General features: G+C 36.3%; 2 protein-coding genes across 6 annotated transcripts; one reads left to right on the top strand and one right to left on the bottom strand.

The window, feature by feature from the left end:
* Nucleotides 1-2285: 2285 nt before the first annotated feature.
* Nucleotides 2286-27647, bottom strand: LOC135687902 (uncharacterized). Of its 5 annotated transcripts, none has more exons than XM_089113806.1 (13): nucleotides 22931-27640; nucleotides 21467-21584; nucleotides 20435-20582; nucleotides 19866-20007; nucleotides 16305-16461; nucleotides 16023-16172; nucleotides 15253-15385; nucleotides 15013-15069; nucleotides 8784-9986; nucleotides 8515-8553; nucleotides 7904-7965; nucleotides 7560-7596; nucleotides 2286-7070 (listed from the first exon to the last, which is right to left on the bottom strand). In XM_089113806.1, exons 9-13 carry the CDS (start codon nucleotides 8977-8979, stop codon nucleotides 7045-7047), a joined length of 360 nt encoding a protein of 119 aa, XP_088969932.1. In that variant the 5' UTR covers nucleotides 8980-9986; nucleotides 15013-15069; nucleotides 15253-15385; nucleotides 16023-16172; nucleotides 16305-16461; nucleotides 19866-20007; nucleotides 20435-20582; nucleotides 21467-21584; nucleotides 22931-27640; the 3' UTR covers nucleotides 2286-7044. The 5 variants fall into 5 exon arrangements, 4 of the variants coding, with proteins under 4 accessions (XP_088969932.1, XP_088969934.1, XP_088969931.1 ...); XM_089113808.1 differs by lacking the exon at nucleotides 7560-7596 and having other exon boundaries at nucleotides 8784-8880; nucleotides 9776-9986; XM_089113807.1 differs by lacking the exon at nucleotides 7560-7596 and adding an exon at nucleotides 7380-7449 and having other exon boundaries at nucleotides 6932-7070; nucleotides 22931-27635.
* LOC148958116 (uncharacterized) lies at nucleotides 11118-13074 on the top strand. Its single transcript, XM_089113794.1, has 3 exons — nucleotides 11118-12033; nucleotides 12148-12243; nucleotides 12356-13074. The coding sequence occupies exons 1-3, from the start codon at nucleotides 11118-11120 to the stop codon at nucleotides 13072-13074; spliced, it is 1731 nt and encodes a 576-aa protein (XP_088969920.1).
* Nucleotides 27648-27667: the final 20 nt, after the last annotated feature.

Here is a 27667-nt window from a genome sequence, read left to right as displayed (position 1 = left end):
TCTTCATTAGAAATGTCAAGTATATTACTTTTGCAGTTGTTAATTACACTTTACTGTTCATAAAATGTGGTACCAAAGATACCAGTGATACCAAAACCCATTCTCATATGCTTCTTTAAAGATTTCAAGTATATTATTATATTAGTTGTCAATTATATATACATCACTGGTCACAAAATGTGGTACCATAGGTACCAGCGGTACCAAAACCCATTCTCATAGGCTTTCTAGAGAGATTTCAAATAGATTACTTTTCCACTTGATAATTACACATCACTGTTCATAATCATTGTTGGATATAATACTACTCGTGATGGCGGCTAACTACGTGTCACTATGCTGTGATCGTTAAGCCCATAGCAGAAAAGGGCAGAAGTGAAATATGAATATAAACTATATGAACATTTCGAGCTCTTAATTAGTTGGTATTATTTCATGTTTTAATTTCGGTACACGTATTCTGGAGGCTAGGATTTTTTTTTTTAAATGACGGAAACAGGGCCTACAACACGCCTAAAGGCGATCGTAGAAGACGCGCTTACTCAAATCAGAGCAGCTATTATTGACCTACCAAGCAAAGACTTCTTTGACAATGCAATAGCAAAGATGACATTAGAAATCGAGAAAAAATCACAGAGCAACTTGTTTTACGCGACAAAAAGATTATCAAGCTTGAGAAACAAATTGCCAATCTTGAATGCAAACTCAAGTCTGTTGAAATTCTTGAGAGGAAACTCGATGACCAGGAACAATATAGCCGCAGGAGTTGCTTGAGATTATATAATGTGGAGGCTACATCAAGGAAGACCAGCGAGAAAGAAGACTGCATAAAGATTGTCAAAGATGTATTAGATGAAATGCAGTGTGGTTTAGACGCCAGCGCAATCGATCGAGCGTACAGAATTGGCCCCATAGTGGAGGACAAAAATGGCAAGAAATATCAGCAGGTAATCATCAAATTCAGGTCCTTCTGTGATCGTACAAAAATGTACCGAGAAAGAAAAAGGGCAAAATCAATAATCATTCGAGTTGATTTGACAAAAAAAAGATTGAGACTCCTCAATAAAGCAAAAGAAATGGTGAAAAGCAACGAAAACATCGACTTTGCATTTGCGGATATTAACTGTAATCTTGGTCTAAGAACAAAAACTGGCAAATTCATGTTCTTCAACTCGCGTAAAGAACTTGAAGGAAAGCTCCGTTCTAATAAGTAAAATTGTTTTATTTTTATTTTTGAGACATTAAGGAGGGGCGAATGGTGCAGGCCAATCAGGTAAACTGTTCCATCTTTTTATGATGGCTACACTCGGACCCGGACCAAGCACTCATTCCACCATTTTCTTTGTTGTTGTTCGCATTCTTTGCTCTATTGTTCTTTTAAAAAAAGATCAAACAAAAGAATACACCAAGCCACTCAAATTAGGTCCATTCAGCTCAATGCATTGACAACTTAAAACACAACTCTTTACAAATATATTTCACAAGCCCTGCTCTACGCAAAAAGATGCCGAATCACGATTCCTTTTATTTTTTTCCATTTGAAATTTCTTCTGGTTTTTTTTTCAATTTTCTCTTATGCTGCGCTAAAAAAATCTATTTCTCTACATCAATTATCATAAAAACTGTATAAGACTTTCTCTATTAAAAAGACCATCTGTTTCTTTGTCAGTATTCGAAACTGTATACCTTGTATGCACTGTACCTATAAACTTATCCTTGTTTGTTGCTTTCTCGATTTTTACACTTCCCTTGTCTTTAATAAACTTTTTGCAGCTCAACCTTGACCCAGATCCTTATATCATGCTCCCTGGAAAATGTCAGCAACTTGCTTCTTTACAGGACACTATCATAGTCCTTTATAAACTCACTGCTTCTTGTATTTCTGTTTTTCAAATTGCTTTGGTAAATGTTTTTAATTCCGTCTGCTTTAGCAATAAAATATTACCATACCTTGCCCCTTTCACTCTCTTTTCGATGATTTACTGCAGGCTTCTAGTTTTAACACATTACTTAGGTGACCGAAAGCCCCTTCAGTTCCTTCTCTTGCTTGTTGGTGACACTGAGTTGAATCCCGGTCCTCCAACTAACCGTGGCTTAAAATTCTTTCATTGGAACTTAAATAGTATATGTGCAAGAGATTATGCGAAAATCCCTTCAATAGAAGCTTACAATGCTGTAAACCAGTTTGACATTTTTGCAGTATCTGAGACAATGCTTGATAGCACAATAAGTAATGATGATATATTTATCGAGGCCTACAGTAAAGAAATCCACCGAAATGATCACCCCGGCAATGAGAAAGTTGGAGGCGTATGCTTATATTTTCGTGAGGGAATTACCATTAAGAGAAGGAGTGATCTTGAAACCCTTCAAGAAATTATCGTTTCTGAAATGAATATTGCTCGAAAAAAGATATTTCTTGTTACATTGTATTGAAGTCCAAATCAAAACAGCATAGATTTTGAAAATTTCATAGCCGGATTGCAGGTGTTTGTCGATCAAGTACAAAATGAAATACATAACTCAATTATATTGACAGGTGATTTTAATTGTAGATCTGTGCAGTGGTGGCCTGATGATGTCGAAAATCCTGAGGGAGCAGCGCTTGACGAACTTATTGAAATAAATAATCTCTATCAACTAATAGATACTCCAACTAACATTAGAGAAGGAGGAATGTCTTGCATTGATCTTGTTATCACTAACCAGCCAAATTGTTTTGTTGATTCGGGTATTTATCCTTCCCTTGATTAACATTGTCAGCATCAGATTATTTATAGCAAAATGAACATCTCAGTTCCTTACCCTCCTTCTTACAAGCGCACTATTTGAGAGTACTCCAAAGCTTGTCCTCTAAAGATTGAAACAATATTAGCAAGTATTGACTGGGAACACGAATTTCGCGGCTTCAGTACAAATAAAATGACAGATCTCTTTACTAGCTAATTACATTCTATACTGTCCCGATGTATACCTAATAAAACCATTAAATGTAATGACAAAGATCCTCCTTGGTTTAATTCTCAAATTAGAACAGTGATTAAGAGAAAACACAGGGTATATATTAAGTATTTGAAGCGTGGGAGGAAACCTGAAGATTGGAATGAAGTAAAAGTTGTTCGCAATGAATCTTCTAAAATGATTACGGCTGCAAAAGAACAATATTATTCAAAATTAGGCCAGAAGCTTAATAGAAAAGCTTTTGCAGCTATCCCCCCTTTAATAGAAAATGGACTCTTTGTAACAAACATTAAGACAAAAGCTACAATTTTAAATAATTATTTTATACCGCAATGTTGTACTGTGGAAAGAAGCAGTTCTCTTGCCCCTTTTGCACCTAAATGTAATGTAACACTGGAGAGCCTGTTCATTGATCCTGACAAATTGCTACGATTATTACGGTCCTTGGAACCACAAAAATCCCATGGTGATGACGGCATCTCAATAACTATGATAAAATTATGCGATTAGGCTATTATCGAGCCTCTTTGCATGATATATCGAAAATGTTTAGAAACTGAAGTATACCCTTCTGCTGGGAAGAAATCAAATGTAGTACCTATTCATAAAACGGAAAGCAGACAGTTGAACAAGAATTACAGACCAATATCTCTTTTACCGATTTTCGGAAAACTTCTAGAAAAGCTTATCTTCGATACCATCTACAGTCACTTATGCGACAATAGGCTCATAGTTGAGTACCAGTCTGGCTTTCGACCAGGCGATTCAACTATAAACCAGTTACTGTTGATCAGTCATAAAATCTACAGTGGATTTGAGGAAGTACCTAGTAAGGAGACTCGGGCAATTTTCCTGGATCTGTCAAAAGCGTTTGACAGAGTCTGGCACAAGGGGTTAATATACAAATTACAATGTAATTGAATTTCTGGTAGCTTGCTCATGCTTCTTGAAGACTTTCTTCATCACCGCAAACAAAGAGTTATCTTAAACGGCCAGGCTTCTGAGTGGCAAATGGTATCATCGGGAGTACCCCAAGGCTCTGTACTTGGTCCTTTACTTTTTTTAATCTATATCAACGATATAGTAGACAATATTAACTGTGATGTTAGGCTCTTTGCAGATGACACATCACTCTTTTCTATAGTAAATTATGCAACTTAGACTGCTTTAAAGATTAGCGAGGACTTAGACAAAATCAAGAAATGGGCTTGGCAATGGAAAATGGAATTTAATGCTGATAAAACAGAAATAGTTATATTTTCTGCCTCAAAACAGCAACCACTTCATCCTTCAATTGAGCTAGGAAATCAAGTCATTACTAGAAAGAATGAACACAAACATCCCGGAGTAATTTTAGATTCTAAACTAAACTTTCAGTCACAAATTAAAGAAGTTGTAATAAAAGCTAGGAGGGGCATTGGCCTCATAAAATACCTCTCAAAATATATTTCTAGAGATGTTCTAGATCAAGTTTACAAGCTTTACGTTAGGCCTCACCTAGACTATGGAGACATGATATACCACAAGTTTGACCCAGATATGAGAGCCACTGTCACAAAAAGCATTGAGCAAGCTCAGTATACGGCGGGTCTGGCTGTCACAGGTTCCTGGAAAGGGACCAGCAGGCAAAAAATATATGAGGAACTTGGATTGGAGTCTATGTATGACAGAAGATGGAATCGAAGACTATGCCATTTTTTCCAGTTAATACAATCAAAAACACCAGAATATCTGTTTAACGAAATTCCTCCTGAGCGACAGATACCTTACATGATTCGAAACCCACGAAATTATGACCCAAATTTTTGTAGGACAAATCGTTTTTCTAATAGCTATTTTATAAACACAATTTATGAATTTAACCTTCTCAACAGCGAAATAAGAAATTCAAAATCAATTTTAGAATTTAAACGTAAATTATTGTCTGTAATAAGACCCACAAAAAAACAAGTCTTTGTAAATTCTACAGTAACGGTAACAAGATACTTAACCCAACTTCGAATGCGATTCAGCCTTTTAAACGCACACCGTTTTAGACACAACTTTGATTGCCTGAGACCCTTGTGTGTTTGTGGCGCAGGTGATGAAAACAACGAGCACTTATCCCTGCACTACCATTTGTTCCAAGCAATGCGGAACGAGCTCTTTGGTCAGCTTTCTGAAGTCCCTGGACTCAAAATTTCAAACCTCCTTGCAACGAAAATTTGTGAACTAATACTTTATGGAAGTTACGAATTAAATGTACTTGCCAATAGACTTCTTATGGAGGCCACACTTCACTTCATTAAAAACACTAAGAGATTCTTTTAATTGAAATCACAACAGCAGCAACTCCTTCTCTTAATCTTTTTTGTTTTTGCTGATCTACGTCTGAAACATGTAAATTATGTAAAAAATGTGTGTAAATATTTCTAGAGGTACCTTACTATTCCTGATTTAGTTTCTTTTACCTCTATCCCTTTAATGTGTTTATATTTAGATGTAATTGAAAATTGTAAATGTCACTCATAATGGAGACTAGAAGACCTTGCGTGACATGTATTTGAGTGACATGTATTTGAGTAGCTTTGTTGTAGTTTAGAATTTTAAATTATAAAAAAAAACTGTTCATAAAATGTGGTAGAAAGGTACCGGTGGTACCGAAAGCCATTTTCGTAGGCTTCTTTAGAGATTTCAAGTAAATTACTTTTCCTGTTGTTAATTACACTTCACTATTCAAAAAATGTGGTACCAGAGGTACCGATAGCCATTATTATAAGATTCTTTAGAGAATTCAAGTATATTACTCTTCCAGTTATTAATTTTACATCACTGTTCATAAAACGTGGTACCAAAGGTATCGGTGGTACCGAAACCCATTCTCAATTGCTTCTCAAGAGATTTCAAGTAAATTACTTCTCCAGTTGTGATTTATACATTAATGTTTATTAAAAGTGGTAGCAAAGGTACCGGCGGTACCAAAACCTATGCTCATAGGCATTCTAGAGAGGTTTCAAGTGGATTATTTTTCCAGTTGTGAATTATATATACATCACTGTTCATAAAATGTGGTTCCAAAGGTACCAGTGGTACCAAAACCCATTCTTACAGCCTTTCTAGAGAGATTTCAAGTAGATTACCTTTCCAGTTGTTAATTATACTTCACTGTTCATAAAATGTGGTACCAAAGGTTCTGGTGGTACCGAAACCAATTCTCATAACTATCTTTAGTAATTTCAAATGTATTACTTTTCCAGTTGTTAATTACACATTACTGTTCATAAAATGTCGTACCAAAGGTACCAGTGGTACCAAAACCCTTTCTGATATGCTTTTTTAGAGATTTTAAATATATTGTGAAACTGTGAATTTTAAAACTATAATTATTGTTTTTCTCTTTGGCTAGAGACAATTTGTTAGACATGTTATGTATGTATGCTAGATATTATTATATTAGGCAGGACATTACTCTCCTGATATCTAGTTTATTAGACTCGCTGAAACTATATATTTGTCGGGTAGAATTTGATTTAGATGATTAAATGGTCGAGACTGCTGGCACAAGAATATTCAGCATTTAATATGCACAATTCTCGTATAACAGTAAACAATTTTATCATGATGAATATATCTACTCTGGTAGCAACATAATTTAGTAAAATATGAATAATTACATAAATATAAGAGCATTATCCAAAAGTATGGTAGCGGGGGCTGGAGCCTGCCACAAAATTCTCAAAATATACTATTCTTCCTTTACAGTAGTGTACTGAGTATGGAGCAATTGAGTTTTGTACTGAAAAACACTATTAAAGAAATTTACTTTAATATGCATATGAAATAATATTTTGTAGATTTACCAGAAATTCATGAGTCTGGCCCTATGACTGAGTGACTCTTGTCCCATACCATTTGTCTAGTACAATGCCATGGAAGTGTTTTTTCAGTAAACTAATAAACCCACCGCCTAGTTGATAGGTTTCCCTCCCAATTTCAAACCATTATTTCTGCAAATACTTAAAAATTTCACATATTTTTTCAGTTTTAATATTAATTTCTTCTTTGCTTTGTGTCGTTTTGCCAGTGTTGGTCGTTTTTGTTGTACTACTGCCAAACAGTCGAAGCAATATCTATAATATAAGTGGAAATTTCATTAATTTTGGTATGATGTTCAACTTTGTAATACCACAAATAAGGATCTTTATGTAGGTTAGTGTTACATAGACACTGAATATTGCTTAATTGCTGATAACTTGTATGGCATTAACCATCAGAATATTTGGGGGCTGTACCTACTTTTGCATGTCTATAAATTTATTATCTTTATCTTAGAGCTAAGAACTTGACATTGCAGCAGCAACTAGCACCAAAATAGACTCAGTAATCTGTATCTAGGAATGAACATATACACTGATCATATTTAAAATCTAAGGAGCTACCAATCTTCAGACTGTGGTGGCACTCATTTCATTTTGATGCACTTGATATGGTACCTCCATTCCCTGGGCACTGCAAAAATCAAACGATTTAGTAAATCACAATTCAAATTAGATATATATTTGCTAGCTTAGAACAAGCTGCTCACAAAAAGCCATTTAAAAAACCTTATCCCTCATCACCTCCTGAGCACTCTATCATTTTCCCATTATTTTTCTCCTAAAATAAAAATGATTTTGTGAAGCCTCAGGAGATGCTAGTTGGCATAAAATGTAGTTTGAATATCTCATTCAAGCATATCTCAAGCAAATTGAAATATCTCAAGGTGTACAGTTCTAATACATTTGGGGTAGAATCATTTTATTGACATAAGATTCTGTTTGGAAAATCAATTTACAGGGTGCTGGGAAATCATGATAAATATTTTTCTTTTTATTTACACAATGTTTCTTTTTGAATTATCATTGATATTATTCTACTGAAATTGGTTTAAAACTTTTAACTTAAAAGATGATGGGTTTCTTACCGTTTTCCATATGCAGTAATTGCTGTTTTTCCTGTTAGCTATCTTTTTCTTTATGGTTGTCTCTGTTTTAAAGCAATCAGATATACATAATCAAGTAGTGAACAGACATACATAATCAAATCGACTGTAGAAATATAAAATGTAATCCTTAGTTATGGTTGATTGACAGCAAAGAGATAGCAGTACGTTATTGTGCTCTTTGTTTTTGTTAGAATTGTGTCTCTTTATCTTGAACAAGTTAAACTCCAGATTGGTTTCAAGGTGAATAATAGGAATTTGGCTTATACTCAAGGGCGACTTTTTTGTTACAGTTTTATTCTAAGATGACTGATAATAAATAAAAGAGCAATTGGAATTTTTTGTGACAACGTTACTGAAATTTTTACAATCTACTTTCAATTATATTGTGACACTTATTATGATATCATGATTTTTACCTGTATGCGGTGCACTACCGTTATCTGTACTTTCATCGTCATCAGGCATTCTTTGATTGCAAGATGCATCACCTTTTTAGCACAGGGATATTTAAGACAAATCTTAAATGAGGCAACTTGGTGTGAAAGATAAAGCTTACAGTATTGAATTAGCAATTGTCAATAGGACCCTACCTTCCTGCTGCGTTTCAACTTCTGTCAAGGAAGAGATACCTGTTGAAGATATTAATGTGGTTGTAGCTATCAATCGTTATTATGACGTTATAAAATCTTTGACATAAAACTCTGCATATTTGTTTGAAATATTACAAACTTTGAGTGGATTTTTTTAGTTTGTTATATTAGCTACCCTGTTGTTTTAGTTTTTATTTTTGAAAAATGTAATAATGATTTCGATGAAAATATTGAATGTTAAGAATTGTGATGTCATAATAGAAACTTACCACATGGGAATATGCCGACTGCTCCGGCAGCAAAAAAGCTTCTCCTTGGTGTTGATAATGATAGCTCCGTCTGCCTTTTTTGAGCGTACGAGTAGCCCTGAAATGAAAATAGACATTCTAGATTCAAAGTCTGTAATTCTAATTTAGGGAAGTTGTCTTTAATGAAATTTGACATCAAAATATGTTTGCCTATCATGAAGGGAACTTCTCAAATGATGCTAATTTTCTTAACAATGAGAGAGGAATCATGTCTAAAAATATAAAATATAAGCTTGAAAAAGAAAAACTAGGTTAAAACTGAAAAACGAAAAATCTAAAAAAAAATTTCGGAAGAACAGTTGCTGATTCCTTTCACTCAGATTCATATTGACAGTGTTTTCCAGTTGAAAAAATGTTCAAGACTAATTTTGGAGTCAGTTGCAGGAATTTGGCTTTGCCATCTGGGGACATAGATGCCTATAACAAAGAAAGAGTACAAACGACTTAAACGACACTGCTACAAGTAGATCGTGATTCTCCTCACAAGAAAATTGCAAGGACCAGTAAAGAGGATGCATTCTTTACTTCGACAAGCTGTTATTTTATTTAAGCTTGATCAAATCAATGATGTAAGCAATTGTAGTAAACGTTTACTGTAAATGCTTCCTCTTCTGCATCGGCAGTTGATGTATCAGATTCAGCTATAAAATGGTTCGTGTTTTAAGTTTAAGGTTTCGAATTCAAATATGTAGTATAATGCTATCTTTATGAGGAAATTCATACTAAATTCATTATATAATAGTTTGATAGTGACGGCATGAAAGTTTTCTCGGGATTTGACTGTGATCAGCAAATGAGGCCGGAGTTTTGCGAAGGATTTTTCGGTCAAATGTTTTACAAGTTTTACAAAACTTTATATTGTCGTGAAATCTACAATAATAGCTCAAACAATAAGTACATTAAATGAAGTTGAGCTTGGAAACCGTAAATTGAATTGATATATTGTGACTTACTAGCAACAACATGCTCAATATTCTTGTCTATGCCACTTGAATTCTTTGTTGTTCTTTGCTTATTTCGGCAAAAGTGGGCACGTCAGGAACTTGGGGCTGTTCACCTCCATATAGCTCTAATTGTTGTAAAGTCAATATATATTTCGCAACCCACGCCATCATGGGGGATTCCAACTCGTCCCAGTCTTCTTACGTTATATATATTCACGCCCTATATTGTAAGGTTAAGTTGTTTGAAGTAGTGAAGTTACGATAAAGTCACGCTACAAATTTATGATGGGCTAACAAGTTACGTTTACGTTATAGTTGTTTATAGTCACGTTTTGTATAAATTTAAAGATAAAATCAACGATATGGAGTTTCATTCACGTCTACGCTCTACCGAAGCTATGTTCAAAATATAATGGCGCCCAACGTGGGGCACGGAATACGACGAAATCATGGCCACTGATACAGAAGGTAACAGTGGACAATTAAAGAAATTGTTAGCAATACGAAGAGGAAATAGAACCTCCATTACGAAGCTTGAACAACAAGCCACGGCTCTTCTTGAAGAACTAATTAATGAAAATGGAGAACAAGTCGAGAAGGTGATTCGTTTAGAAACGATACAAAAGTCTCTTCGAGAAAAGCAAACGTATGTGAACGGACTAAACGAAAAGATACTGGAATTATGTCCTGAAGTTAACATTGAAAAAGAAATCGATGAAACGACGGAGCTGAATTTCAGAATCGATGAAATTCTGGGAAGAATTCAAGCTTTTAAAGACGGTCGTTACGCTCAGACCAATGCATTCGGAGTTGGGAGTGGAACGACACAAATTATTACGTCAACGCCTTCCAGAGAAGCTGAAAACGTTGAAGAAGCAACAAACAACGAACATGGTCTCAATACAAGCGGGGTTACCATGGCTTCTGTTGCCATTCCTCTCCCAAAAATAACGCTTCCACGATTTAACGGAGATATTACACGTTTCATGTCCTTTTGGCAGAGTTTCGAGAATGCCATAGATAAAAACGAAAGCATAACTGCAGTTGATAAGCTCAACTACTTGGTGAATTTGTTGGAGGGTCCAGCATACCGTGCAGTATCAGGACTCGAACTGACGGAACAAAATTATTTAAATGCGGTGGAAATTTTGAAGGCGAGGTTTGGCAACAAACAACAAATAATCTCGACGCATATGCAGGCTCTCCTTGGGCTACAAAACTGCCCAAACGAAAACGTGAAGCAATTGCGCTTCTTTACGACAGCATAAATGTACACGTAAGGGGGCTTGAAGCCCTTGGTATGAGCTCTGCAAGTTATGGCAGTTTGTTAGTACCAATCCTTATGGCAAGAATGCCGCGAGAAATTACATTGCATGTCGCCAGAAAGACGACCGAGGAAGTTTGGCCGATAAAAGAAATATTGGAGATTGTCAGAAAGGAAATTGAAGCCAGGGAACTGAGCAATAACATCAAGCCCGTCGAAAAGAAATGTGACAAAACTTCAGGATATGGACCAAAATCACCACAAGGCACTACCAAGACATTTTTGACGAAAGACGAAAAAGTGCAAGATTGTGTTTATTGTGGGCATGCACACTCTCCGTCAAGCTGCAAAGAAGTCCAGGAAATAACGGGTAGAAAGAAGATCCTATTGGAGACCAAACGATGTTTTTCCTGCTTGAAATCTGGACACATGACAAAAAAGTGTCGGGAAAATCGAAATTGCAGAAAATGTGGCAGAAATTTTCACCACGAGTCAATTTGCTACAAAGGAGCAAAACAAACGGAGGAAGAAACAAAAGTAACTACCAGTGTTACAGGAAAACAAGAAGTTTTGCTGCAGACGGCCACTGCGTATGTTTATGGGGCAGACAAGGCTCAGAGGATGAAAATTAATGTTTTCTTCGATAGTGGGAGCCAACGAAGCTACATCTCTGAAGAAGTCAGACGAAAACTAAATCTGGAAGTCGAAAGACAGGAAAACTTAAATTTGAACACATTTGGAACTGAGAAATCAGTACGCAAGAAATGTGACGTCGTAAAGTTAAAGTTAGTTACAGGAATAGATGAGACGCCAATTTTGATAAGCGCAATAAGCTATCAGTCTATTTGTTCGCCTATAAATACGCGCATAGACGTAAGCAAGTATCAGCATTTGATAGGCCTTAATCTAGCGGACAAGAAGCTAAGCGAGCAAAATAGGCGCATTGATTTGCTTATTGGTAATGATTATTTGTATGATGTAATCATTGGTGATGTTATTAGAGGTACATCAGGGACAATAGCAGTAAGTAGCAAATTAGGATGGCTACTTTCGGGAAAAGTACCAGGATCTTTGGAGCCTAAAACCTATTCTTAAGTGACTTCTAATTTGATTTTAGATACGTCAGTTGGAAGGCCTGTCGAAGAAAATGAGGAAATAACACAAACGCTTCGCGAGTTTTGGAAACAAGAATCATCCGGGATTGACAAGGGGAGTGAACCCACAAATGAAAACAAACAACTTGGCATTAAATCGCTTAAAATTTTTGCTTTGCTGGTTAAAAGGAAACCCTGAATTATTATCTGAATATGATAACATTTTCAAAGAGCAATTAAACAACGGGATAATTGAGCAAGTCCCTGTGGAGGAGGAGAATCAGGGTAATCCTCATTTTATGAGTCACCATGGTGTTATTCGACGAGATCGTGAAACAAAAAAACTTCGTGTTGTTTTTTATGGAAGTGCGAAATCGCACAAGGAAGCATTATCTCTTAATGAATATTTAGAACTTGGTGATAATTACATGCCGCCAATATTCGATACGTTATTACGTTTCCGCTCACATGCCATTGCTATAACAGCTGATATTGAAAAGGCATTCCTTCAGATTGAAATTGATGAAAAAGACCCGGATGCTTTACGTTTTTTGTGGTATGACAACATTAGTAAGCCGAATCCAACGGTTATTCAGTATAAGTATTGTAGACTGGTGTTTGGTTTAAGACCATTGCCATCTATACTGGGAGCCACAATTAAGAAACACATTGCTCAATATGCTAATCGATTTCCTCGTGTTGTTAAAGTGTTAGATCGGCTTTATGCTGATGACTTATCATGTAGCACAAATTCTATTGATGAGGCGTTAGAGATTTTCCATAAGTCACGGGAGATTGTGTCCGAAGGTGGGTTTAACCTTCGCAAATTTAAAACTAATGACACAGCTTTGTTACATGAAATCAAAAAGGTTAAGCAGGTAACGTATCCAATGGTGATAATGCGAAGGAGATCATACAAGATGATCAATCCTTCGCTCAGCAAACAATAGGCCCACCTCAAAGGGAAAATAATAACAAGGTCCTTGGAGTAAATTGGGAACGTAAAAAGGATGAACATTTTTTTGGCCCGGGGTTTCTAAAACAGCCACCCACAAAATTGCCTAAGCAAGAAGGAAGAAGGAATATTTAACAGGTATTATGGAAGCCTATAGACCGAAAGACAAACGGGAAGAGCCAGTCATATCGGTTGGAGATATAGTTCTTTTAAAGGATGACGATAAAAAACGCACTTTTTGGAAATTATGTAAAATTCTTGAGTTGATTGTAGGTACAGATGGAAGAGTAAGATCAGCAAAAATCCAGATAGCAGGTGAAAGGAGTAAGGGTAAAGTATTTAGACGTCCCTTGAAATTACTTGTACCTTTAGAAATTGCATGTAAGGAACCTAACACAGAAGCAAATCAAGTCAACGCACCTATAGCGCCTGCGCAGCCAGCAGATAGAACTATTACGCGATCTAAGCACGCAGCTGCAAAGTTAGGAGAGTTTCTTAGAAGAGACAATATGTAAATATTTCAATATGTATATGCTTACAGTTTCAGCTTGCTTAAAGGGCCTCTCCAGCCAAAAAAAAAATTTTTTTTTTATTGACTAGAAAGTTAGCATCTGGTGCGTGTATTATGGCAAAGTCGTTGTTTTTGCAAAATTCCAATTAGTTTAGAAGTTATAAGGCTTTAAAGTTGCACCTTTCCGAGAAAAAAACGACAAAAGCCGAATCAGTTTTGTGACATTCTGACGTCACAGTGTGCGGCTCTCGTCCGTAATGAATTTCGTATATCTTCCACCGAATTGCGAAGGAGTCATGGTCATGCGTTGATAACTGCATCTAAATCTAGAGCAGGAGTTTTTTAGGATCGAAAAATGGTGGAACAGAACTGAGAGTACCATCACTTGCAGTGTTCAATTTGCGAATCGCCGTCGTTCAATTCGGTTTGAGGCGAGACTAGCGAAATACACTGTGACGTCAAAATTGCGTCACAGTGTTACCAAACCGAAAATTTTTTGTCGGTTAATTCAATTCAATTAACGAAATGCAAGAGCTTATATCTCACAAACTGTACAAAATATCGAAAAACAAAGAACGAATTCGTGATCAGCAGGTTCAACTCCTTTAGATTAGCTAATAAAGTGCAAGTGCAAAATTTGGCTGGAGAGGCCCTTTAAAGAAAAATGTTCTTACGTTTTGTTGATGAATAATGATTGAATAATATGTATTATTGTAAATTGAGTGCAGGCAACTCAATCGGGGGAGTATGTTGTGAAGTCAATATATATTTCGCAACCCACGCCATCATAGGGGATTCCTACTCGTCCCAGTCTTCTTACGTTACATATATTCACGCCCTATATTGTAAGGTTAAGTTGTTTGAAGTAGTGAAGTTACGATAAATTCACGCTACAAATTTATGATGGGCTAACAAGTTTACGTTACGTTTACGTTATAGTTGTTTATAGTCACGTTTTGTATATATTTAAAGATAAAATCAACGATATGGAGTTTCATTCACGTCTACGCTCTACCGAAGCTATGTTCAAAATACTAATAAATGGATGGCTGTATGTATTATATGTCTTCAACTTCTATCTAGGCCGCGCTGTATTATTTCGCTTTTAGGACTATTAGCTGCCTTTTGTTTGTAGCATTCTTTGCCATTGTGGTCAAGATTTATTATTCGCATACCCCCCCCCCCCCCCCCCTTATACATGACAATTTACATAATAAGTGAATTTGATTTAGAGATTTAAGGGTCAAGAGACAGGCAGTAGCTAACAAAACCTTTTGTGGCACAGCGTACCTTGGCATTTCATTTAAGGCATTCAGGATAGGCAGTGCCTGATACATGTTTTTATCAAAATATGGTAAAGAATAATTAACAATAGTTATTGGTGCCAATGCTACATATAATCTTATGAATGAAAAAACGTACCATAGTCAAGCCACTCCTGAAAGGTGGACGAAAACATATTTTTCGGTATTTTGTGTCCTGCATGAAAATAGAATTGTTTCAGCTGACTTTTATTGCAATTTGTTTTTGTAATAGTTTGCGAATTTCTAAAAGATGCTATATTTCTTCTAGATTTTTTAGAAACTGTCAAAGAAGAGAGTTAAGGAAAACTGTTTATTTTTATCTCAATTTTTCGCTTTCATATCTCAAATTCTTGCCTACCTTTTGCACAAATGGTCAGCTCTGGGTCCCTGACTCTCAGCGGCTTTCTGGTGCATGAAGAGCCAGCCTTTCCAAAATAAATCGGCCACGAGTAGGCATTTTCCATTATGCTTCTGGACTATTGAAGCAAGTCCTGTGAAAAAGTGTTAAAAATTCATTTTTAGCGTCAGTGATTTATGGTGTCAAGACCAACTTGTGTTGCAATCATTATCGCTAGTAAGGGTTAAAGCATTTTGCTAAATGTTGTAACAAGTATATAAGTATGCTTTGAAACTTTTTGAAATATAAAATGTAGGCTGGCAGTGCAGGTTCTTCCTGAAATAGTTATGAATGAACTCGTTTGAATTAACAGCTCCTCTGACGCCTATCGCTGGAATGAACATGCCACTGCTTTTTACCTTTACCAATGTTTGTAAGTTCATCCATGTCAAAATCTATAATTAAATATTCAGTGATCTGAAATCGATGATTCCTTTTCAAACTCCTATGAAACTTTTTATAGCAGCTCAATGGCTTTCTCAAGAATTTTTCCACATACGGATGTCACAACAGATAACCATATCTTAACAATAAAAAGAACCTGCCTGTACTAAATGCAAAGCTTGATTAGAATAAATGATAATAAATGTACGAAAGATATCTCACAAAAATACCAATGGTATTTATTATTTAAACCAAAGGACGAATAGATCTTTATGTTCTGGCCATAGATGAATTGATACAGGAAACCTTGAAACCATATTGTAGAAATAGTGAATTCCTCAACTCACATGGGCATCGTTTAATTTGATTTTGTTTGCCATATTTTTCTCCAGCCTATCAATAAGCGGCTTCTTGTCTAACAAAGACTTGGTTTGCGTCTCAATTACTTCGGACAAACTGTCCTTTAGTTCCCATTTCTGGTCCATGCTTTGTGGATACTAGAATAAGGAAGCAAATTGTTTTTGATATTATTATTAATCTAGTGGCAGAGAAATCCTCAAAGAACTCCATTCTAAGTTACAGTTTTTAAATGTAGTAGCATCAATTTTCTAAATGTGACCTATACTTACAAGGGTCTCTGTAAATAAGACAAGTGCCATTTCATCGCAACATCTCTGTTGCTTTCGTGGAAGGCACTCCAAAAGAAACTGTCTTATGGAAGGAACTATGCTCTTCCAGCTGTGACAATCTGTTCTCAAAATGGACTGCCCATGCCAAAAGAAATCCCTAATTTGGAAACGGAAAACAAATCAGATGCCACATAACTCAAAAAAGATAGCTGATAGAAAGAGAGCACTTTCTCATTTGCATTTAAGAAGAATGAAAAAATTTTTTTCAAACACAATATTTGGAAAATATTTTTCCTGAGCTATAATAAAACAGTGATTCGAACAAGAAGAGGGGTTAGCGTGTCAACAAAGGTATAAACATCTCATTCCTGCGACTTTAACGTTTAATTGAGTTTGTGATACAAGGTGTAGCATTGTTAAGGTAGCAGTATACCCTCTAGCTCTGAAATGTAGTTTGTCACAAGTAAAGAACATACTGTACCAAATCTCATGAAAAGATACACAAATAGCAGTTAGTCTTTGCTTATCAAGATACAATAGAAAAATTGGAAAAAGACCATAATTAACACGGGGGTAATGTTATGGAAAAAGGTCAGTCCGTTTTGTTTCCAACAAATATACTTCAAACAAAAAGAACTGGAGAGTTGATTTTCAGCAATTGTATACTATTTTATATGCTCTATACACTGAATGAATTAATTTTGAAAAAGTTCAATTTTCTGGGGGGTCACACACAAAAACGTAATTCTTAAATGTCTTACCCCCTGAATGAAAACAGTTTTAAAAAATGTTTTATTCAGTGTATAGAATGTACAAAAAGACAACTGTACAAAAAAAATAGCCTTCAATAATCTTCCTGTCAGCAATTATCTTCAGGACAAGCTTCATTGGCATGAAAAATGTAGTTTTCATAAAATCAACTTTGAAAATTGTATAGCGTATGATTATAAGAACGTGAGGGGAGGATCTTTTCATAATAGCCAGATGCCATACAACCTGTTCCTGTAATGCCATCAATTTATTTTACTGATGCAAAAACCAATAATGAGCCACTCAAAAAGGCTTTTTTGTAACAAAGATGGCATACATCTTTTCAAAATAGTGACACCAGTACACTATGTGACACCGTGTATAACTTGGTACAATAATACAAGTTTGATGGACTAGCAGACTTGAGAAGTTAGGATTAATCAAAAATTTATAAATAAATTATCAGATGCCATATTATGACCATAAATGATTAATTATCAGTAAAAGACTGTCACTTCAATTTCATCAACAGAAATAGCTTCATGAGCAGGAACTGTAGAAGGATTTGGCTTGTTTCTTTCTTTTTCTTTCTTTAGGAGAAAAAAACTTTAGAAAGAAAAGAACATTTTTTTCTTTCTACAAGCCTTCTTCTTTCTTTTTCCTTCTTTCATCTTATTATTTGTTACCTTAGTTTCTAGTTTTTCAAACCCTGTTTCTGGAGTAGAAGAAAGCCCAAATGCACCAGCCTGGTAAGTGGCAGAAATGCTGTTGGATTCCCCTTTAGAATTTTTGTCAGTTCTGCACTTTCTACTATGAAGGCGGTACTTTTCAGATACCTTTGTTTCTGCACTTCTTATTCTTTCTTTGTCAGTCTTTCTGAAGCCAGACAACATATTTTTTTCATGTTCAAAACCACATTCCTCGACCACGGCAGCCTTGGTGGCAGCTCCACTATTGAAATGGCAGATGGTTTCACAAACTGCTGTCTCTACTCTTCTTCTTCAACAAAAGTTTGCTTTGGGGCATTTTGACCACAACAAACCATTTACAGATTCATTTTGGTTTTGTGTGAGCCCCATTAAACACCTGTCTAACCATTTTGCTTATGACAGCTTTGCAAAAAGTGGCGCGAGTTCATCATAAAAGACACCTGGTAGCCTTTTGTCATCACAGTATTCTTTATCTTTCCTCCAAAACCTGCACCATGTATTAGAGGATTTCGGGCAGTATGAGTGTTGTTCAAGAGATTCATTGTCATTTCTGACCATGTGCTTGAAAACTGCCCATATGGCTTCATATATTGCTCTTTGTTTCTAATATGTGTTGCCTGTCGATAGAATTTTGTCTGTAAGTCGCCCTTTACCTCCAATTGTTTTACCATCATTCACCTTTAATCCTTTCATTCTTCTTTTATACTCCCTTAGTCCTGAACCCAACCTTCTCTGTAAATGGCCTATCCATTCTTCTTTTGTCACATACAAATCTTGTATAACGCAAACATTGATCTAAGGAACATTTCTACAGCACAATCAGTTTCCATTGAATCACTTGAACCTTTGTGGTTCAAGCTGCACTGTGACTGATTATTTGAGCGCCATTTCTCACATTCTTCTCCATTTTTTTCTTTTATTTTGTTTGTGACACATTCATGACAATAAAGGCTTTCCACTTCATAGTCGAATACTTCACCTGTCTCTACAGAGAGTACAAATATGACACCAATCTTGAAACTGTGACCTCTCTTCTGCCATGTACCATCAACAGTGACAGCAACATTACAGATCACAGCTCCAGATTCAGCAACCTCAACATCCTCAGGATTGTTTTCTCTGGTTAAATCAATCAGACGGCTTGCAGCATCTTTCATGTTTCTTACTGCTTGTTTCTTGTGCTGCTTGTATAACATCTTGCTAATATTATTGTAGGATTTCTTTGAAACTGGTTTGGGTAAGTTCATTATAGTGCAAAACTGTTCAACAGCTGCAAAACCAAATCTCTGTGCAGCATAAACAGATCTGAAGTTCACCTAAGACACTAAACTCCCTTTAGCTATTTGGGATGTTTTTAGTTCTGTTGAAGCTTGACATAAGCTGCATTTTAGATATAAAGCCTCAGCTAATCCTTGTTTATTTGTATTATTTTGAAGAAGAACAAGTTTGCTATCCGGGTTCTTGCATGAACTGCAAATAGCTACTTGGCCGATACAATCACTAAGTAATACCTGGTCGAGAATTTTGAAACCTTTTGGCTGACTGATGGACTGTCTTGACATCTTCTCTTCTTTGCTAAGCAGGGCCATCGGAGGGCTACTTTTCAGATTTTCAGCAGATTTGTTCTCCAGAATTTTAAACACAGAGGATTTTTCTGAGGGTGAGCTTTTGTTAATGTCTGAACTACGCTTCTCTTCTTTATTTGCCAACTCGGTTTGTTGCGAGTTGCGAACTCAGATCATACCTACACGGAACAGTCTAAAATGAAATCAAGGACCTACTGGATATTGTGCACAGATCATTCCTGTAAATTTCCTCTTCATCAAGCAAGCCTCTAATGAACCCAACACAAATTTTTCTACCTTTCAACCTACATTTAATTGATGAAACCAAATTAGAATAAACATTGCTGCTACTATCAAATTTTATAGGAGGTTCACATATAAAAGGTAATATGCACTCTCTTCTGCAAACCCAACGAATGAAGTGAGTCTTCTCACAGCCGATATGAATCCGAAGAAATGTGAATTGTTAGCAGATGTATAGTAAGTGAATAGTACGTTAGTAATACCTAAATGACACGTAAATTTAGAAAGTATACCTCTTCGACTCTTCCTATATCAGCGACCCCTGCTGCAGCCCTTCGTGGACTTGCAAACAGTGTTCTGTCAAACACTTGGCATTTGCGATATCATTCAGCGATAGAACCATATTGCTGCGCCGTGAGACTACCAGCATGACGCCTTTGAGTATGAAAAATAAGCAAATCAGAAATGAAAAAGTTTTTGCATATCAGAATATAAAAAAACCGAAGGTGGAAAAGGATAAGAAACAATTTTCTATAAAATTATATAAGGAAAATGAACTAGAATTTGTACTAGTTATAGAAAGCAATTGAACTATAGTTGGTAAACACATCAAAATGTTTTGTATCACTCCTAGTTATTGTAAGTAATCAGAGATTCACAATGTTACTGTTAGTAGTTATAATCTTAGTGTATTATGTATCCAGCTGCTATGCTAGAGAATGGAAAGGAAAATGTATCAATGTTTATAATGTGGTGTGTTGATATGCATATCAATGTTTTCAATCTTTTTTTTTTACCACCTGTACGCTAGATAGGAGGGGGGAAGAAGCTTGTCGGACTCTAACAAATAATTTGGACTTACGACGTGATTCCAGCTGTACACTGGTTGCCACCAGCCAACAGCAAATCATGTTTGATGCTGGTAGCGCCTTGCCAAAAATGTATTATTTGCTGGGTCAAAGACTTTCCGATGTTCTTCTCGCCATATAGGAGGGCAATATTAGCCTCTCCTAAAAAGAATGTAACGAAAAATGAGATACACCGATCAAGAAGCATAATATGTTTTTGGTTTTTTTTCTTTTTGAGCAAATATTTATAGGGATAAATACATAGCAGTTTTCTCAACTGCACCATACATTTATTATAGTAAAATAATCTAATTTTATGCATATTTGTAAGCTTTCATATATGCTTTCTAACATGTTTTTGAGAATTCTGTAGACTTGCAGAAGTAGATGGGCTAGGCTGAAGCAACAAGTAGTTACTAATTATTTTCCTTCTTTTTGTGACAGAGCAGGAGGTTTGAAGCAGCTAAAATAGTAGCATGACATCCGTTCTGATTACACTTGTACTTGTATTAGCCATCAGACAAAAAGAAGGAATGGAAAGGATAATAGTAATTATACCATTTTGCCTACGCTCAATACTACTTCTTGAACGTCTAAAAAGCCTTGCCATCGTGAATGCTATGGCTAATGTAACTGCTGGGCGATTGCACTTGAAATAACTTGTTAAAAGTATTTAAAGAGAAACTTTTTCTGGACATTTTCATAAGTAGGCAAGACATTGTTAAGTAAAAGTTTAGTTACGTTAGAACGTTTTTAAACATCTTCAAATCAAAATTATTCACAGTACACTACCAATATTGGTGCATGGTCCACTGATATCAATAATGAAATCTACGTCAATATTTAAGATTTGCAAGAGATTTTGTAACCTTTTCAGTAGTGTACTCGTGTTTTGCTTTGCAAATGGTTATTGCTCGGAGAAGTTTTAGATGAAAAGCTTCAATGTGTTCTAAACTTGTTTGTTTTTTAAATACATTTGTTTAATGGATATAAGAAAGCTATCTTTTCTGCAATGAATATTCTGAAAATTGAGAAATATAGCTCACTTTCTATTAACTTTAGTGCATTTTCTTCGTTGACACAGCAGCTCTACATCAGGATTTCGAGCATGACTATATACAGAATTTCGTTTTCATCCAAAAGTTTTCCATTCGAGATTTGCACCTAAGAAATCAATAATGAAACTGCTATATTGCATGATTTTGATACTATGCACAAAAAATATTGTCTTGTTCAACAAACTTCAAATATATTTTAACATAGAAAATTGTTGATACTTTGATCAATTATAGTTTGTATCGATGTAGTTTTTGTATGCTTTATGTAAATTATACATTGCTTTGAAAACATAGCATGTAATTTTCTATTACATCCATGGGTAGATTTTAGATGCAAGGATTGGGGATGGGAGGGTGTTGTATAATGATTGGCTTTTCGTGCCACGCCCTTCAGGTGCCTCAAAAATGATGGAAACACCCATTTTAAATTTCACTTTCAAACTAAAATATCTTTACCTCTTCGCATTTCAAACAAAAATTTCCAACGGTTACTCGTTAAACAAAATTGGCATTATTTCGTTACTATTGACTACCAAAAAAGCTTTTTACCGAATAAAAACAAAATTTAACCAATAGCACAAAAACATTCCCCGTAAATCCGTCCCAGATTACGTTGTAAGAAACCAATAGTTGTTTCCATGTAACTTATGTGTTTTGCCAAATTGTAATTTCTGGCAGAATTTTCGCTTACATAGTCTGTTTTCAAAAACATAAGGACCCCTTTCCAAACGGAAAGGTCCCCTTTTGCCAGAGCCCCATATCTTTTCACCAAAGCTGTCGCAAATTTTGCCTGATTTAGGAAGGCCTTGTGACTGAGATAAATAGTCCTGCAATTTTATTATTTCTAATGTCATGAAAATTAATTTTAAGGCTAGGACAGGCTATGTTGCGAAAAAGTAAAAGAGTTGAACAAGAAAATATCCTGATACCTTGTTTTGAAATTTCACGACGATCAATAAACCTTTGGCTGGGGACTTAACTCAAGAGGAGGGATTATTCGAATGTGGGGACTTATTCAACAACTTATGCTATTACACGATTTCTTGAATAATGATATGCAAATAACAAAGTTTTAGGTACAAAATTGAAAACCAAAGAAGACATTTACGAAAGTTTCTCGATACAAGTAACAAAAAAGACACGGTAGTGCGTTTCAACATACGGCAAAATGTTTGACTATTCACGGAAAAAGTACCAACACATGGCTGAAAATCCTCGTTTTTGAGAGAAAGCTTTCCTCAAAATTGCATTTTATAGTAGCTCAGCCCCATCTTGTTCTTAATTTGTTCTTAACTTTTGACCAATTTTGAGTCTCGTGTTGGTATAAAATTGTTCTTATAAAAAAAGAGTGTAATATTTGTATTTTATCTATCTTTTAGTACAATGCTTTGCAAGTATTCAAGAATTATGTGATGATAATTGCATAATGTAATTAATGTAGAATGACTTTACCGTGTGAATACTACCTTTTCCATGGTAGTGTAGTTTTGTTCCCTGGCTGTTAGTGTTCGGCTTGCATAAGAGACCACCCTTTCCTGACCGTAATTATCAAACTGAGTTAAGACAGCTCCGAGCCCAATGTTAGAGGCATCTGTTTGAAGTATGAAAGGTTGATTAAAGTTGGGGTATGCTAAAACAGGGGCAGAACACAAAAGGTCTTTAATTCTTAGAAATGAATTTTGATGTGATTCAGTCCATGTAAATGGTATACCCTTTTTAGTAAGCTCAGTTAAAGGGGAGGCTAAGGATGCAAAGTTGGGAATGAATTTCCTATAATAGCCTGCTAAACCAAGAAAAGATCGGAGTTGTTCTAAATTTGTGGGAGGAGGAAGGCCCTGAACGATTTAGTTTTAGATGGATCGGTGTGAATTCCAGTACTTGAAACTGAGTGACCTAAATATATAACTTCATTAGAACCAAAAGAACATTTGGAAGCTTTGACTTTAAGGCCATGGGCACGAAACCTCTGTAAGACAGTCTGCAAACGGTTGATCAATGGTCTTTGAAAAGATTATAACATCATCAAAATAGCATAAACATATATCATATGTTAGGCCTGATAATATAATGCCTATGGCTCTTGCAAATGTGGCTGGTGCTGTACATAACCCATAGGGCATCCTCAAAAATTCAAAAAGACCATGAGGGGTAATAAATGCTGTCTTTTGCTGATCTTCTGGGGACATACTTAATTGCCAATAGCCACTTCTGAGGTCTAGGGTACTAAACAAAGAATTACCATTTAAGGAGTCAAGTATATCATCAACCCGAGGCAAAGGGTGGGCATCATGGGCCGTGACTAGATTAAGCTTTCTATAATCGACACAAAATTTATAAGAGCCATCCTTTTTTTTACAAGTACCACCGGTGAAGCCCATGGACTGGTGCTAGGTTGCACAATTTCTTGCTGTAACATGTCCTTAACCTGTTTATCAACCTCATCTCTATAATGATATGGTAATCGTCGAAGATATTGGCGAATGGGGGCAAAGTTACCAGTGTTTATGTGATGCGACAAGACCGATGTATGACCTAAGCCATCATTAAAAACATCAAGAAAAGATATCAAGGTTTCAAAAATTTTCTTTCTATCAGTTGTTGAAAGATTAGGACTAAGAGCTGTTTCTAACTCAGAACGAGTCTGAGCATTTAAAACTGAGGGCTCAGAAAGGCTAGCACATAAACTATGGACTACACTAGAAGAATTCTGGGGCTCAGCTACTAACTCAGATACTGGGCAAAACCTGGCAATCTTTTGACCTGCATTTAATTCAACTTCTGTCTGTGAGGGATTTAAAATTCGAACTGAAATCTTTCTACCTGCAGCTTTACTGACTGTGTAAGCAGTGAAACAACATAAATCGCTGGACTGGCCTAAACTACAAACCATACCCACTAGATTAGCACAACTTTTAGGAACCTTAGCCTGGATGACACTTTCTGTTCTACAGGGAAGAGAGATGCTAGATTCAACAGTCACAAAAACTGGACCATGGTAAGAAGACTGTACAAAAACAGGCAGGTTGCCTTGCTGGGGTAAAGCAGAGGAGCATGAGACCTCAGGGGTAGAGAGTGCAGCAGAGAGGGGCAAAGGTGCTAGAGGAGTACTGCCGATTATTCCACATTCTCTTGATAAATGTCCATGTCCACCGCAGAAGGAGCAGGAAAGGTTATTATTAGGCCAGTTTTGTCCTCTTCTTCTTGAGTTCTGCATCCCCATTGTACCATGTCGGTGTGGGCAATTTCTGGCAATATGACCCAATTGCTGGCAATTAAAGCAAACGATTCTGTCCATCGCAGCAGGTTTAGGAAAGGAAGGGCTTGATGTTGCAAGGGCAGCAACTAAACTGGCTTGTCCTTCAATTAGGCCATCCACTTTGGCTGTTAGGGCTTGAATTTCTTCACTATGGTCGTGATAGTCAGAACGAGGCGACGCTTCTTCAGGGAAACGAGGATTGTTATGCGGAGGCGCATGGGCTGGCAAAGTAGCACACGTAGTGAGGTCACCGCCCCTGCCAGGCAAAGCCCGGAGGGCACGAATGCGTTGGGCGAATTTCAGCATGGTATCAAGGTCGGGCGTGGGCTCTGATTCCAAAAGCTTAAGTTGAAGATCCGATGGCAAAGCTTTCATAAATTGGCGGCGTAGTAAAGCATCGAAGGCTGTATCAGAGACACCTGGTTCCGCCTTGCGAAGGGTATCCTTCAGCCGCCATAAGAATAGTGTTGGGTCTTCGGATGGGCGGAGTGTCATTTCGTCAAACAGGCGATAATGGCGCTCCCTATCAGTAATCGGTGAAAAACAGGCTTGTAAATTCTCCGTCAAATGAGCAATTGTATCTTTGCTAGTGGCAGGAAGCGCTTCATAATAGGCAGCGGCGGGGCCTTGAAGAAAGGCAGGCAATTTTGTAAGGCGTGTTTCATCATTCCATGAGTTTGCCAAAGCACACCGCTCAAAATGTTGAAGCCACAGAGCGAAATCGCCATCCGTAAATCGTTCGGGTAATATACTTTGAGCCATCGCTAAACTAGACAAAATCCTGTCACCAAATTTGTAGCGAGGAAGACAAATACAAGTTCATATGTTCATATGTTCATATTCAATCCAACAACTGACTTTACAATCTAAATCTAATCATTCTATACAACATCACAGTTTGTTAATCAACACATCAAGACAGAACAACAGACATACTGTACAAACAACAGAGTACAAAGATTCAGATAGAGACGATGACATTATTAAATTACATACAATAACAATCAGTTCCGGGAAGCACATGCTACACGTGTCAATATCGTCCTTCAAGATATCTACATCTGTAATTTGGAAGCTTGCCATCTCTCACGATGAGACTTGACCACCTTTTTCTGTTAGGATTCGAGAGCAGACTAAGGATAAGTGGCAAGGTGTGCTCTTTTATAGCTGTCAAAAGTAACACAGTCAGGGGGGAGGGTAGTAAAGGTAAGTTGAATTAAGGCTGGTTGTTCTGATTTGTTTCGAAATATTCCAAATTTCCAAATAAGAATGTGAGCATAAAATTTCTTAAAGGGCGTTTCACAAGATTGTTCGAGATTGCAATTTACAGTAGCTCAGCCTCAGCTTGCTCTTAATTTTTGACCAATTCTGAGGCTCGTGTTCTTATAAAATTGTACTGATAGAAAAGAAGTGAACTTGGGGATGTGCTGCAAGCAAGCGTAAACTTTTTCGGACTTCTAGTTTAGGCAAGGGTATTTTTTTTTGCTATTTTGGTCAAGCCAAGGTGTAGCCAAGGGTGTCATATTTGCCAATATTGGTCTAGGGAACAGCTTTTGGAAATAGGAATTTTGTCCAAGCATTCCATTTTTATTGATATAAATGAAACAAATCCACCTTTGACAATTCCGAGAGATCTGCTAACTTGAATTTGTCAACTTTGAGAAATCTGCTAACTTGAATTGCTCAAAAATGAATCTAAAAGAGGGTTTCCCTTTTCAATATAAAACTATACCAAGGATAACATTTTTGTATAATTTGGTTGAGCCAGTCTAAATTGCTCTTGACCAGTGTCCTCTTCTGAGTTCGAAAACAAGAAAAGGTATTTGTTTTTTTTGGGTCTTGCCAAAATGTTTTAGCTGATAACTGCAAATGAACCCCAACCCCCCTGCATCTCTGAATGTATATAAGATGTCATGGTGACTCCCAGGGGCACCAACGACACTGTGGCAAAAAGGGTGTATCAGTTTATCCATGCAGCGGAGATCATTTTATAAAAATAGGATTTACAAAGATTTTGGGGAGATTTTGCCCAAGAGGATTTTCATTGCCCAATGCGACAAAGAACAATAAGATGCGTAAAACCTCTTCAATTGATCATAACTAAACATCATAGTCAGCTCTGGATCAAACTATGAAATTAAGTTAACACTATTTACTGTTTGGTCCCTGTTATACTTGATGTCAGGATGAAATTTTCCTTTTAAAATAAAAAAGAGTCATTGCGAAATATCTTTAAACTATGTTAATATATTAATTTAAAGTACCGAATACCTTGGTTTTGGGGTATGACATCCGCAAGTGTCAAAAAATAGGTTTTTGCTTACAAGATTTCTCGTCATTCTAATTTGTGATTATGTTTTATCGGAGGAAAGTTTAATGGTCAATTTTTTTTGCGATTTTGTGTTTGGAACCGTGAAAATATCCAAATAAATGGTAAATGTTTTCCAACAATGGCTAGAAATTGATAAGTGGTGGTTCCAATGCTCTTAAACAAATTCAGTTAGCTAAAACCGTAAATCTTATGTGACTCATCAGCTTCTTAATGTCTTTTAATTTGCTTGCGACATAGCTGCTTGTTACCGTAAATCCTCAAATTAGCCCCCTGGGTGCTTTCTTTATTTTTGATATTTTTGAATGAGGGCTAGTTCGAGGGGGGGGGGGAGGATTGACGAGGGGGGCTTTTAAAATTGTTGTACATATTAAGAGGACTTAATCAAAAGACCTCGTTTATTTTGTAGATATTTCTTCATGAGCATTTAATTAATTATTACCAAATGTATGAATTTGTTATGGTAATTCAATAAAATGCCAAAGGCAACCTCAGATGGCAAAAATTAATCAAACTGAGGGGTCCAATTCGAGAATTAACGGTAGCATTGGGGGCCTATTCGAGCGGGGCATATTGACAATTTTTAGTTCTAGAGTGGGGGCTT

Source organism: Rhopilema esculentum, chromosome 18, assembly GCF_057945365.1.
Source record: "Rhopilema esculentum isolate cy_ngs chromosome 18, ASM5794536v1, whole genome shotgun sequence".
NCBI classification, from domain to species: Eukaryota; Metazoa; Cnidaria; class Scyphozoa; order Rhizostomeae; family Rhizostomatidae; genus Rhopilema; species Rhopilema esculentum.
The sequence above is the reverse complement of the archived record's forward strand: the minus strand, read 5'-3'. Positions and strand labels throughout refer to the sequence as shown.